The 13,716-nt window shown below is 40.0% G+C and overlaps 1 protein-coding gene across 2 annotated transcripts in view; it reads right to left on the bottom strand.

Moving 5' to 3' along the window:
* BICD2 (BICD cargo adaptor 2) overlaps positions 1 to 13,716 on the bottom strand; it is a 58,658-nt gene that overhangs the window by 10,254 nt on the left and 34,688 nt on the right. For both annotated transcript variants that reach the window (XM_079316999.1, XM_079316998.1), the window contains exons 2-6: positions 11,068 to 11,280; positions 8,071 to 8,223; positions 4,818 to 5,270; positions 2,858 to 3,877; positions 1,666 to 1,817 (exon numbers count right to left, since the gene is read on the bottom strand). In XM_079316999.1, the coding sequence (XP_079173125.1) occupies positions 1,666 to 1,817; positions 2,858 to 3,877; positions 4,818 to 5,270; positions 8,071 to 8,223; positions 11,068 to 11,280 (1,991 nt within the window). The remainder of the gene's footprint in view (positions 1 to 1,665; positions 1,818 to 2,857; positions 3,878 to 4,817; positions 5,271 to 8,070; positions 8,224 to 11,067; positions 11,281 to 13,716) is intronic.

The raw sequence follows: 13,716 nt of genomic DNA, 5'->3' as shown, positions 1-13,716 counted from the left end.
AAGGATGTAACCAAAAGTATGTATTCTATCACCATCTGTTAAAAACAGGTGGGACAGTGTTCTTTATCTCTTCCACAACCCATCCTTCTTCCAGGGAGGTATCTTCTATTAATGGGCCATTGAGTCTGACTACATGACTGATAAAACCACATCATCCCATCGTGAGATGCTCAACCCAGGGGGAGGAGCCAAGTATTTCCTACCTAAATAAAATCTGAGATTTGGAACATCACAGGAGCTTTTTTCCACTGGACTGCAGAGGAAAACTGCACCCATCTACAGGAGCAGTGCTTCAACAGAACCACATCTGTGAGTCCAGGAGAACTGCAGCCAGTTTAATGGGACTGCTACCAACACCCTGACTGACAGGTTGTCAGCTTGTATTCTGACTCTGTCAGTGTTTTGTTGTTTTGTACCACTGTATTTTTATTTCATTTTAATTTTATTTTCCTAGAAAATAACTGTTATTCCTATTCCCATATCTTTGCCTGAGAGCTCCTTAATTTTAAAATTATACTAATTTGGAGGAAGGGGGTTTACATTCTCCATTTCAACAGAGGCTCCTGCCTTTCTTAGCAGACATATGTCTTTCAAATCAAGACAGCAGCCCAGACCTTTTTTTGTCTCTAGTTGCCATTCATCACCTCTAGATCTAGCACCAGGAATAGGAAGCAAGTGCCGTTATTCCCATCTGGGAATCCCTTTCCAGAAATGCTCAAAGTCACACCTTCTGAACCTGGCTCTTCTGAGCATTAATGAGGAACAGCTGAGGGAGCTGGGTTGATTTAGACTTGACAAGAAGAAGCTAAGGGAGGAATCTCATCACTCTCTACAACTGCCTGAAAGGCTGGTAGTGAGGTGGGGCCAGTTTCTTCTGCTGTGCCTGCAGTGAGAGGATCACAGGAAATGGCCTTGAGCAGAGACAGGGGAGATTCAGAGCAGATATTAAGAAAATGTTTTCACTGTTCAGGTGGCCACGCATTCGAATAGGTTGCCTAGGAAGGTAGTGGAGTTACCTTCCCTGGAGGTGTTCAAAAAGCATCTGGATCCAGTGCTGGGTAATGTGGGTTAAGTGGCAGTGCTGGGCTGACAGCTGGACTTGATCTTAAAAATCTCTTCCAAACTTGATGATTAAGTGATTCTATGTGTCAGCAGGGTTTTATGTCTGTTAACATCACAAAGCACAACTAAGAAGTAGAAGCAAGTTCCAAAAACAAAATAATCAAATTAGCTGACACAGGTCAATGAAACGACAGATATCAACTGTAGGATGGACAACCTAAGACTACCAGGAACTTTTCAACAGCTTTACCTTTTTCTAGATCAAAGTAAAGCAGGATCCTATCTTCAGAGTACGATACATTTTGCATTGTTAAATGTCACTCCTCAGAGCTAATGGCTTCAAGAAGCATTAGCTCTGAGAACACGTAATTTCCCAGCCAACTTGAATAAATTCTGCCACTACAGCTTTATGTTTTGTAGCAGCACACTATATCGAAGCGTGTTCCTCATCAACAGGAGCATATCACAGACACACAAACTCAAGAAATGATCTTGGGGAAAAAATACCTACTGCTCCACTCTCTGCAGGGGGGATGGGAAGGATGTTCAACTTCCCCACACAAGCAAGGAATTTAAGGTTGAGGAGTTTGTTATATTCTTTACCTTGTAGCAAACATAGCTCTCAGGGAAGAGAAGGTGGCAGCATCTTCTTTCAAAGCCTTCAGCTCATTTCGCAGCTTCATCATGGTCTCTGTAACCATTGCTTTCTCATTTTCATACTTGCTTTTTAAGTTGGCAAGGGCTACTTCTGCAGTCTGTTGGTTACCAGGAAGCACAGAAACATAACATTTAATGAAACTCTTCATCAAATGGGCTGGCTAAAAGATTTGTCATCACTATTCACATAATGAAACATTTAATTTGTACTGGAATGTTAAACTTGTGGTCAACTTATCTCATACAGATAAAATAAAATTTCATTTCTGAACACTGGGAACAGACATAGCCATCTCCTACTCCCATTAACCATGCAGCAGCATCAAGGAAGTTACAGAATATAGATGTAGTGAAACCTATCTACTAGCAACACAAAGAAACAAAACAATCCACTTAGTATCTCAATACTTAAATGCATTTGTCAATCACTAGCCCAGTTCTCTAATCCTTTTAGCATTTTATCCATTTTACATTTGGGACACCTTTATTCAAATGTGTAAAAGAAAACTCAATGTGCTTATTACATTCTTAAACAACACTACACTTTTTTTAAAAAAATTCAATTTAAGCATAGAGAAGAAGATGAAGCATGTCATGTGCTGCTTCAATGGCAGTTATTTTCACCTACTGCTCTGCTGAAGTAATGAATATCCAATCCCTAAAGACTAATTTTTCACCTTTGTTATTTTGACCACATTCTTGTACCGCATTGTCATATTGGAAGGCTCTTTTATTTTGCAGTTTGAGAGAGAACAATACTTAAATTTCAGAACTCTTTTAAAAGTAACTACTAGAATTCTTTTGAGTAGAAAATAGGATTACCTCTTCATTTTAGGCATCCTACATTAAATATAACCTGATCTAATTCAGACAAAGAGTAGATTGAAGCTACCTTTACCTTAATGAAGTCTCAGGAATACATGAGAAGCTGAAGTTACAGCCCCAGTGCTTGTCTTTTAAGTGGGACAGATGGGTGCCTCAAATAGAACAGTCAACTTAAGCCTAGACAAGCCAAATACCAGCAACAAAAGCCCCACAGAGCTGAGGGAATGACAGAATGATCTCAAAGATAAATTCCCTGGTGTTTTTGACCTAATTCCCTGACACTGTAACCTTCAAACCTTTAAGATCTGGTTACCTGTTTGTTGGCTTTCAGCACAGTTCTCAGAGTGGCTATCTGTTCCCTCTTGGTGCTCAGCAAGGACTTCAGCTTCAGGATTTCTTCCATGAGAACTTCCTTGTCTTTGTCCACCACTGGCCCAAGTTCTTGAGTAGCAACACGCTGCCTGGACAGCACGGTTGTTCTGTCCACAGCAGCTTGCAGATGTTTGATCTGATCCCGAATTATTGCAATCAAGTTGTAAATGTTCATTGGTTCCTTCCGAGGATCTGACACAGGGGATGGCAGAGATGACACCGGGGATGGGCTGCTGTCACAACTTCCATTCTCTGCCTTACCCAGCTCAATTGTTAACAGCCCTTTAGAAAGAAGAATGGGAGACCTTCTTCCCTTGGTCTCTGGACTACTGCGTCCACCTTTACCTTCCTTGTAGTAGTCCAGCATCACTCTGTTTGGAGTTTCATTGTTGCACATGCAGACATGGTGGTATAAATTGGCCAGCTCTTCACTGAAGGTGACTAGTTCATCTTGGGCCACGCTGAGGCTGCCCTGTGTTTCTCCAGCAACATCACTGACTTTCTTCAGCTCCTTCTCCAGCCTGGCCATCTGTTCTCTATCATGCCTACTGGACTTTTCCAATGAGGTGATCTTTTCAGTGAGAGCTTGGCTCTCAGTCTCATACCTACTCTTCTCTTCCTCATACTTAGACTCACATTCTTTGTATTTTGCCTTCAAATTTTTGAGCTCTTCCTTCAGGTCAGTAATTTCCACCACAGCCACTTTGTACTTGCACTCCAGGATCTCTGGCCCATTGATGTCAACCTCATAATAGTCTCCATCCTCATGGCTATCTCGGTCCTTCTCATTGTCAAGGGCTGACTGACGCTCCTTACTGACTTGGAGCTTCTTCATGGCGTTCAGATTTTCAGTGAGCCTGCCAATTTTCTCATGCTGCTCTGAGAGGGCTCCCCGTGTATTTTCCAGCTGCTTCTGAGATTCCTGCAGTGTTGTTAACAAGTTAACCTTTTCTCTTTCCATCTGAAATGCAGGAACACAAACATCTATGTTAAGGGAACTGTATCATGTAAATGGTTTTAACTCCAAGACACTTAGCAAATGGTCCATATAGTTACAGAAATCCCATCACTTGCACATTATGGGAAAGGCTCTACAATGTATTCTAAAATTATCTCAAGTTCATTGCCAATTCTTTCTTATCTCCTCCTCAAAATGGGCAGTTTTACATATTTATTCCCTTGCTGATGTTTTCATTGTGAAAACTTCCTTTCCGCTATGGACAAGCAAAAGTTAATTGCTATCTTCTAAATTATCAAGTAAATTCTAGAAAACACACAGCTACTCTATGGTGAAAGCTTGGAACTTCATGAATTACTCAGAAATATCAAATTTTTTCAAGTTTCTCCCCTTAAATTTCTCATTTTTAAAAATTATGACAGTTTTTTGCACAAGGGCTTTTTTATAGAAGATAATTTAAAACATGCTTGACACAAAATACTAGTAGGAAACAGACATGTGCACCTTGTTCTAAACTCTCCCACCTCCTAATTGTACAAATAGCACAGAAATGCTTGGTGCTGATTAGGACTTCATGTTCTTTGAATTAATTACAGAAAATATAAGTACAAAACTGCTTTCGATAAAGGTGATTGGAGTAACTTTCAATTTTGAAACAAACCACTATTGTTCTTGCTAGTGACAAGGAGATGCACTAGAGCATTTCACCAAGGAATGGATATGACTGCTAATCCCATTGCATTAAGAAAAAAAGAAAGAAAACAAAAAAAGCTGTGTTTTTTTGCTGACAAACATTTAACACCCTCAAATTCTAAATCAACTTAAGTCCTTAAAAATACAGTATAAACAGTACCATGCGAGATACTGGAAGGACTGAAATTACATTCCAAACAAACCTTAGGAGCTATTTCAAAGTACACGGCTCCTTAGGAAACCCATTTACCTGCACAAGCTGCTGTTTCAGCTTCTGGATTTCAGAAATGTTTAATTCACTCAGAAGATCTGAAACCAGACTGGGGGCTGGAGGGAAGCTTTCATTTTTCTTGGGTGTTGAAGTACTGTTCTTGCCATTGCTGAGTTTGCTGAGGCAATTTTGTTCAAATCCATTCATAATTTCATCATTATTAGGCTCTGTGGCTTCATCGCTGAACTTCAGCCCATCCAAAGAGATATTTAAGTGGCTGTTGTACATGGAATCATTGATGTTCATGTAGTGAGACAGCTCCTTCCGAAGGTTGTTCTTCTGCTCCCGTTCTGTCTTCAGTGTCTCCAAGGCTTCCTCAAGTTGGCGCTCAGAGATCTCCTTCAGTCGGATGGCATCTTCTAGCTGGCTATTGAGAAACTCGGTTTCCTCTTCCAGCCTTTTGATTTCATGTTTCAAGCCTTCAAACTCCACCTGGAGATATACAAATGGGGGGAAAAAGCCTCTAATGAAAATGTCTGCCTGCAAGGCACCAAGTCATTTGGTGCTTTCAAATATTTGACGTAAATATTATAATAATAGAATACTTTTTTAATTTCTGGAGTCTAGTTTTAGCACTGTGACTGTAAACACAGCTTATGTAACTTACCTTCACAGAGACCACAGAATAAATTCACTAAGCAAACTGTCAAATGAGCTCATCTCTTCCAAGTCAATCAGAGAGGTGGGAGATGCAGTGTGTCTGATACAGAAGCATCCCAAAACAGTCTTTCCTAGCACTGCATGCAAACATTTGTTTGATTAACAAATTCCCTGGTCAGCCTTTCCCCAAAGTTAAGCTTCACATTTCCAAAACCTGAAAAGGTTTTGAAAAGGTGAGAAAGGTACACTTTGCTTCACTGCTATTCGAATATGGAACTGGGTTAAAACTGTGATCAAACTCTGCTTTTATACATTCAAAATAAAATGCCTCAGCATTACTCTCATAATTTCAGTGCATCTTCAAAGGGCTACAATTCGACTTTACACCTCACACTCATATGGATGAGTTTGATGACATGCTATCTAATATCTCTGATACTGCACTTTTTTAAAGCTCTCTTGCACTGAAATAATGTACACAAACAATTCACATAACATTTTTAATCACTTGGGGGAAGCGTGGAGCAAGCAAAAAAACAGTAGTTTTCCTTACTCTGAAAGAAAGAAACTCATTCCACATGATAAGTCACATTATTTATTTTTTGCTAATTGCTAAATGAATTTTAGATGTCAACATAGAGCAACCTGGGAGTGTTGAACCACACCTAACTTACAAACCAGGAATCAAGCATATTAACTCAGTGTTGCCTGGGAAAACTTGACAGCTGCTTCTAGTTACATCAATAACTAGAATAATTTAAAACTAGGATAATTAAAAGTTCACGAAATAGGATTAGGATAAGGTAGAAAATTAAATAATCCACTGCCATGAAAAGAACAAGCTCTTGGTTCTGTATACTTCCACTGAGATAAAATATTTCAGATTGTAGTCTATTTTCAAAGTTTCCAGAATAAAAATACAGCAGTCAATAACTACTAGCAAACATAGAGGTAGCATCTGAGGTTAAATTTGTCTCAGGCCAGAAAGGCAGCATTCTCCAGTATTGTTATTCTAGAATGTGAACATGGAACTGAGAACTTTCACCTGCTGTTCTGAAAATGATGAATGAGAAAAAAAAGGTAAAACCCAAATGTAACCAGCTACAAAGGTTTGATTTTACCAGTCCCCTCTCTCTTCTAGCCTATTTTTACAGCACAATAGCCCTTTTTGTTCCACTACAGGATGTTAGGACACCTAAAACTGCATAATTAGACCAAATATATGCAGATGAGACCAGATCCAACCTGGAACCCCATTTTGGGCAGCGAGGCCCAAAGTAATAAACACTAATACAATTCAATTGGACATACATAACATACATTTGATATCCCACATATCTAGCTTGGCAGGGCAGCTTTCGTTGAAAACACTGAAGGAGCTCTGCAGCAAATCTTAAAGATATTTTACTATGTACTGGCTCCAACACATGGTATTAAAATTGAGTTTTCTAAAGAACTTTGATTATTTTGTAGAATTGAAGAATTGTAGAATCAGAGAATAGTTTGGGCAGAGAGGGACCTTAAAGTCCATCTCATTCTTCCTCCTGCCATAGGTAGGAACACTTTCCTCTAGATCAGGTTGCTCCAAGCTCTGTCCAACTTGGCTCTGAAAATTTCCAGGGATGGCACACCTGAAGCTGCTCTGGGCAGCCGTGCCAGGGCCTTACCACCCTCACAACCAAAAATTTTGACTTAATTAATTTCTACATCTATCCCTGCCCTCTGGCAGTGGGAAGCCATTCTCCCTTGTTCAAGTTCCCTTTCCAGTTTTCTTGGAGCTCCTTTAGGTAGATCTCTGTGGAGCCTTCTCTTCTTCAGGCTGAACACCATCAGCTCTCCCAAACTGTCTTCAGAGCAGAGGGGCTCCAGCCCTCGCAGCATCTTTGTTGTCTATGTCCTTCACTTTCCCAACTGAGCTCTATTTATGCAATGGGTCTGATGGCTACCTGAAGAATAAAAATAGCAAGTCCCACACTGATAGATGAAGATAAGTGAGCCATGCCAAAGACCACATTTAATCTAACTAGCTCCCCAAATGATAACTCAGGGAAGTTCTTAAGAAGTTCCATGAATGCAATTTTCTAAAATTCTGGAAATATCTGGAACTATGCAATGTGACCTTTCAGAGAAGCAGTCACATAGATGTGACAATGTAGAGCAACTGTAACAGCATTCCAAGTTTATTGAAAGTAGTAGAATAGAAGAGGAACACAGAAATGGAGAGAGAATTAAGTAGCAATAAAAGCATATGTTTCAGAAACACCACCATTTCCAGACACTGTGGAAGAATGGAAGATGGATGGAGGGCACTGTAAAGAGATACTAGAAAATTACTGTAGCAAAAGGACTAAACCAAGTAACAGAACAGAGTGATAGAGACTTTTCTTCCATCAGAGAAAGATAAGGCAATGGAAGGACTTGGAAGTCAAAGCAAAAGCAATGAAGTACTATCACTGTGCATAAATAGAGACAAAAAGGACAAGTCTTGGTGCTAAAATATAGAGCCTATAGTCTCAAAAGGAGTACAAAGGTAGAAAATCAGTAGTTGGATGTTCAAATGAGACAACACCATACTGTAACACAGGAATTAACTGGTACTACCAAAGCAATGCTCACTGGTTGAAAAACTTGCCTGACTTTGCTTCAGGACAGACACTTGTTTCTGGAGACAAATGTTTTCCTCTTCAAGTTCAGTATAGTCTTGCAGCAAACGTGCTTCTCGGAATTTATATTCCTTAATATCATCTCGCAGGCGGGCCCTTTGGATATCCACATTCTGGTTGACCTAGAAAAACAAACCAACCCCCAAATGATGGCAGCTGCATCAACTACAATCAAATTCCAAAATTTTATATTTTTAACATATTTTTATGGGCACTAATTAATTGAATTATACTGAAATAGAAACTCTTCCCCTCACCTCCTGAAATTATAGAAAACCAAGTCATTTACACAGTAATTAGATTTTGTATTCTTGCTTTTCTTATAAGTGCTCACCACTGACCCAGAAAAAAGTCAAGAAACAAGCATAGAAAGTAGCATTCACACCTGTGTTGTTTCACTGATTGTAGTATAACCAGAAAAAGTTTTCCAGACCAGAAGTCAGTGACCAAATCTGTTTCCACTTTAAAAAGAAGGGCCTTTTCACAAGATAAAGACAAATTCAGATGACTCCAGATGTTCTTATTTGTTGCTGCTTTTCAGCTACATTTTCTTTATAACCAGAGCAATAAGTTGAAAATATGATACAATTAATCCTTTTGGAGAGAGAGACAGTTAAAACTCATGAAATCTAAGATCTGAGGCAGAAAATAATAGAAGCTGGTTGACACAAAATACTCTGCTCCCTCAGCCCCAAGACTTATGCAGGAGTTAATTAAAAACTTCAAAGAAACATTACCATTGTTTTGAAATAGAAAAGAAGTAGAAAACAATATATTGGTGTACTATGATCCTGAGGTCTTTCATGAAAATACACAGACACTTGAATAAATTGAGATGGAACATATACAGGTATAGGAATGGTTCACTGTACTTAACTTGTATGTTTTTCCAGTATTTTCCTTCAAGCCCTATCCTCCAACGCTTAATTAATATAAAGTGAAAAGTATGTTCTAAACATTCACAGAATTAGCTTCAGATACAGGCATACAGGGAATACTGTTGTCTAGAAAAGTAGTATTTTTGTAGCTGTGCCCATGATGTGATGGGATGGTTTTCCACAGTGCTAATTCAAAAGTACTGCTAGCTGCTGACAGAGGCAGCCTGTCACTTCAGCTAACGTATGGGACCTGCTGCCTGATCTCACCTGTCCTGCAGCCCAGCCAAGCAAGCTTCAGCCTCAGGCCCACAAACTCAGATTCCCTCCAAGCTCTCCACTCCCAGCCAGATAGAGGCATGTCAGCAATGACTATATACAGTCTCAGCCCTTGAGAGCAAGGCAGCAGAGGTCCACTGAGTAACCACACGGGTACCAACAGGCACACAGTACAATGAGATAAGTTTGCAGCTGGAGCATGTACCAAGACTTGAGTCTGGCATGCTCTGAACACAAATACTTAATCACCTGCAAATGTTAGGACAAATAAATTTAAATTACAATTCTCTCACACATCAGGTAAAGATTAGACCATATAAAATGGTCTGCTTGTGTTTAGCCACAAAGAGAGCATAACTTCACAGCACATCAAGAAATCAAAACTGCTGCAATTAGACACTACAGTACACCAATGCAAATTACAAGTTGCTATATCCCATATTCCATGCCTAAGTAAGTGTTGTCTGTCTTTGTACAAACCCAGGGCCACAGGGAAAGCCAAGGGCTGACATGACTTCTACGTCTGCTTAAAAGGTGACTTAAAAGGAATGTGGCAGTATCTGGAAAGAAAAAATCGCCTCCAGCTGCAGTGACACTGGAAGAAAACTGAAAATCTGCTGCTCAGCACACTTTGACAAGTAACCAGAATCCCTCACAGACACCATGCTACTTCTGGGGTGGGCAGCTTTTCCATTAAGCTGGTCTTAAAGGGAAATAGGGTTGTGTCTGCATTTCCAGGAACTGCTTCCCTGTCTAAGCACAAGGCTTGATTCCAAGTCTGTTCCACAAAGTTATAGGAGAAGTTGACTTGCCTGTTTGATCACTTGTCACCGTTTGTACCCCAAATCTTCTCTGTCATACCCCAATAAGAAGCACCAGTGAATTTCCATATCTCCAGAGAAATAACTCACATTTCCTCATTGATTTTACCACCAAATATTTTCCACATATGTGTACCATTTCCTAAAGAAATTACATGAGACAGTTGTAACTGAGGTCGCATGGAGTAAGCTGAGATTCAGATGTGGGCTGTTGGATAGCCTTTCCTCCTGGTAGGGGAGGCCAGCTGAGTAGTTTAGAACTAGACAAGTCCCCAGTGCTTCAAAAGAAGGTGCAAGAAAACCCAGGTGTAGTAGCTGCTGACTATTTTATCCATCCATCTGCAGTTTACAGTCTCTGTAATTTTACTATTGTGAATTTAAGCAATGGTTTGAGCTCTCAAAACAATCATTTCTGCATCCGTGCCACAAAGAGTTGGGCTGAGCTACAGATTTTGTAAGCAATTAAACTCTAAGTAACTTTTCAGCAATTATTTTTCCTAAAAAATATGTTGTTTCAATAGTAAAACAATAAAAGGTCAAAGTTATTATGTTAAGCAACCTACATAAATGTGAAAGCTACCACTTCATAAGAGAAAACACAAGACTATAACCTTTACTACTCCTCTTTTTGTGCATCTCAGTGTTTTGCTATAATCTCGCACCTCCAGAAATTAGGGAGGAAAAAGGGATAAAAAGGTAAATCATGCCACAAATATTTTGCAGCAAGAAAATCTGCATTGGGAATAAAGCAGGAAAAGTACATGCAAGAGTCTCTGTGCTTGGCCTAAACAGGTTCCTCTGCTTTTTAAGGCAGCAATTCTGGAACTGAGGGGACTGATACGCAGTACCCACAGGACCAGCATGGCTGAATATATAGCCATGGGCCTGTCAAATCACCTTTCAGCTCAAGAATCTTTCCTTTTTTTTGTTATATAGCACTAGAAAATGCAACAAATTCAAGCTCCAGTGCACCCTGCACATCTTCACTCACCTCCTTCAGTTCCTGTGCAACAGAATTAAGGCGTTCATTTTCAGACTGTGTGTTGGCAAGGACATTTTTTATCTGCTTCAATTCTGTCTGCAACTCCATAACCTTCTTCATGTAGTATTCTTCTTTGGTAGCTGATTCTTGAATCAAGGTTTCCTCTCTGCTCTCTCCATCTGCTGCTACCTTCTTGTGGTTGGTATGGGCCTGTCCAAAAGCCTAGGACAGTTGGAAAACACATCTTTTATCAGTAAACCTATAATTCTGCATAAGTAACTTCAATTTTAAATAGTTGAAAACATTTATCCTCATATATTTCTTCCAGGCAAAGGAACATAACCTTTTCCTACATCCTCCAGTTCTGGGGTCAGATTTACAAATGCTAATAAGTGGCAAACACTATGCTCTTGAAAGTAAATTGCAGTATTCAAACAGTATTTTGTGATGCAGAATGCTTAAGTAGAACCTTATATAAAGTCTTGTGGGAGGGAACAATAGTGTACCGACTTGAGTCTGCTGTTAAAACATGATTGGCTTTCAGCCAGATGACTGCAAGATAACCAGACACTGCTGCACAAGCATATTCTCTATAGTGGGGTCAGATTGACTTCTCTAACACCAGAATCACTGAGAACACATGTGGCATTAGCAGCCTGGTCCCTTTCCCAGGCTGAGAGCTCCCAGCAGCTGCTCCTGGCTGGGAGATTACAATCCCCTTCCCTGGGCTTGGTGACGTTGGCAGGGCTGCTCCGGATCCAAGCTAAGCCAGTGGGGTCACACTGGCTGAAGTAGGTCAGTAGACAATCCCTCTGCCAGCTCGAGACATCAATCCCCAGCAGTGTGCCAGCAAAGGTACTCAGAGGTAGGTCAGAAATCCAACCCACTCTGCACAGCCTGCCTCTGGCTAGTCCTGACATTGGCCTCCTTACATTTCTTTTTGGGGGTCTTCATTTTGCTTGGAACCTTCCAGGTGATGGTCCCTGTGGTAGTGTTCTCCACAGGTGCCCCCAGCCCACAGAGACACCCCAGCTGCAGCGGTATGGAACAGCCTGCAGCTGTCACTGGCACAATTTGGAGAGCAGAGCTGGCCACTTCCAGCAGTTATATTTGTAACACATGGCCTGGCAGATCAGCCATATCCAGTGAGATTAAAAATGCAGTCTTTTAAGTACTGCACCACAATCCAATCCAAGGCATATCTGGAGCTTTCAGGTGCCACAGTATCTTTTTGGGATGCCAAAACATGGTAGGTTTTCCGAGTCAACATTAATACCAGATCAAGCCAAGGACAGAGAAGCATCTCACGAAACTCCTTATCTAGTCATGCATTTTCAATTGATCATCTTTTGCCAGCTCTTCAGAAAAATATTGCCAGAGAAGAAAAAAAAATCTGCTTTGAAGAGAAACAGATTTCAGTGTTTGATTACTTCTGTATATTAAAGCAGGCATATGAATAGCACAGAAACTACAAACTATACAAGAACTAAAACAGCTGATCAAGTATGCTAGCTCTGCCTATGATTAAAGGCTAACAGATATAGCTCCTATCACACTAAATTTTATTTCAGATAAGCAAGTCAGAGATACAGGAGACAAATATCCATTGCAGAAATTCTAGCCAGATTCACCAAGATAACCTAAGGGAAATTAAAAAGCACCATATTTCAGACAAAGAGCACCATCTGTGCAAGTCCTCGTCAAATGAATTTCAACAAAGCGGCTTAGAAGCGTAGTACCCAAGATCTCCATAAATGTTAAAGGGATAACAAAAAACACGCCAGCTCCTCAAAGACACTATTTCTTTTCCCATTATAAATTAAGATCTACATTTAAAGACCAGCATGTATGACAAATCTCTGGCACAGAGAAAGGGAGAATGGGCATTTCTTTGCCCAGTGAAGTAGCACCATTGATGGATACCAGAACAGCAAATGGAAGTTCAGGACACTTAAAGCCACAACTGATCAGCCAGACCTCAGAATCCAGCCATGATTCCATCAAGGATCTCAGTAATGCCATTAAGGGAAGGATTCTTAAGAATTATGACTGATTCGCTCATGAAAGTTCCAAGTCAGATGGGGTTTCTTTAACATCTAGAAAGAAAATGTCATCATTTTGCCCAAGTCACAATTGACAGGGAGTATTTAAACAAAGAAGCTGCCATAGAGGATAAGACTTCTTTTTAATCCAATATCCTGTCTTCTACAGAGGCTAATGCCAGATGCTTCAGAGAAAGGTGCAAGAAACCACATAATCTCTTCAAGTCTTAAGCCTCAAAGGAGAATGCCCAATGTAAATTTGGGAGAGTTACTAACATTGAGTTACCCATGTAAAATGCCTCTTTATTCTTCAGAGGTTTACGCATTTTTTGCCCTCAGTAAAATCCTCCAATAATTAATTCTATATATAAAGAAATCTTACTCTTACATGACAGTTTTTCTCATCAGCTTATGAGTTTCTCACATTTCCATAAAAGAATGCATATTTTTATTAAGAGACTTAAAGGTGTGTTGTTAATTCCATGGTCAACTGTCAATCATTCACTATTTTTGAGATATCAATCACAACCCTCTATTATCTGGTGATGGTAAGGTGAAGTTCATTAAGTTATCACTACTTTCATGTGTGATAGGTGTTTCCATTCACTACCACAAT

The sequence above is a fragment of the Erithacus rubecula genome (genome assembly GCF_903797595.1).
Source record: "Erithacus rubecula genome assembly, chromosome: 13".
Lineage (NCBI taxonomy): Eukaryota > Metazoa > Chordata > Aves > Passeriformes > Muscicapidae > Erithacus > Erithacus rubecula.
This window is presented reverse-complemented; position numbering and strand designations above follow the sequence as displayed.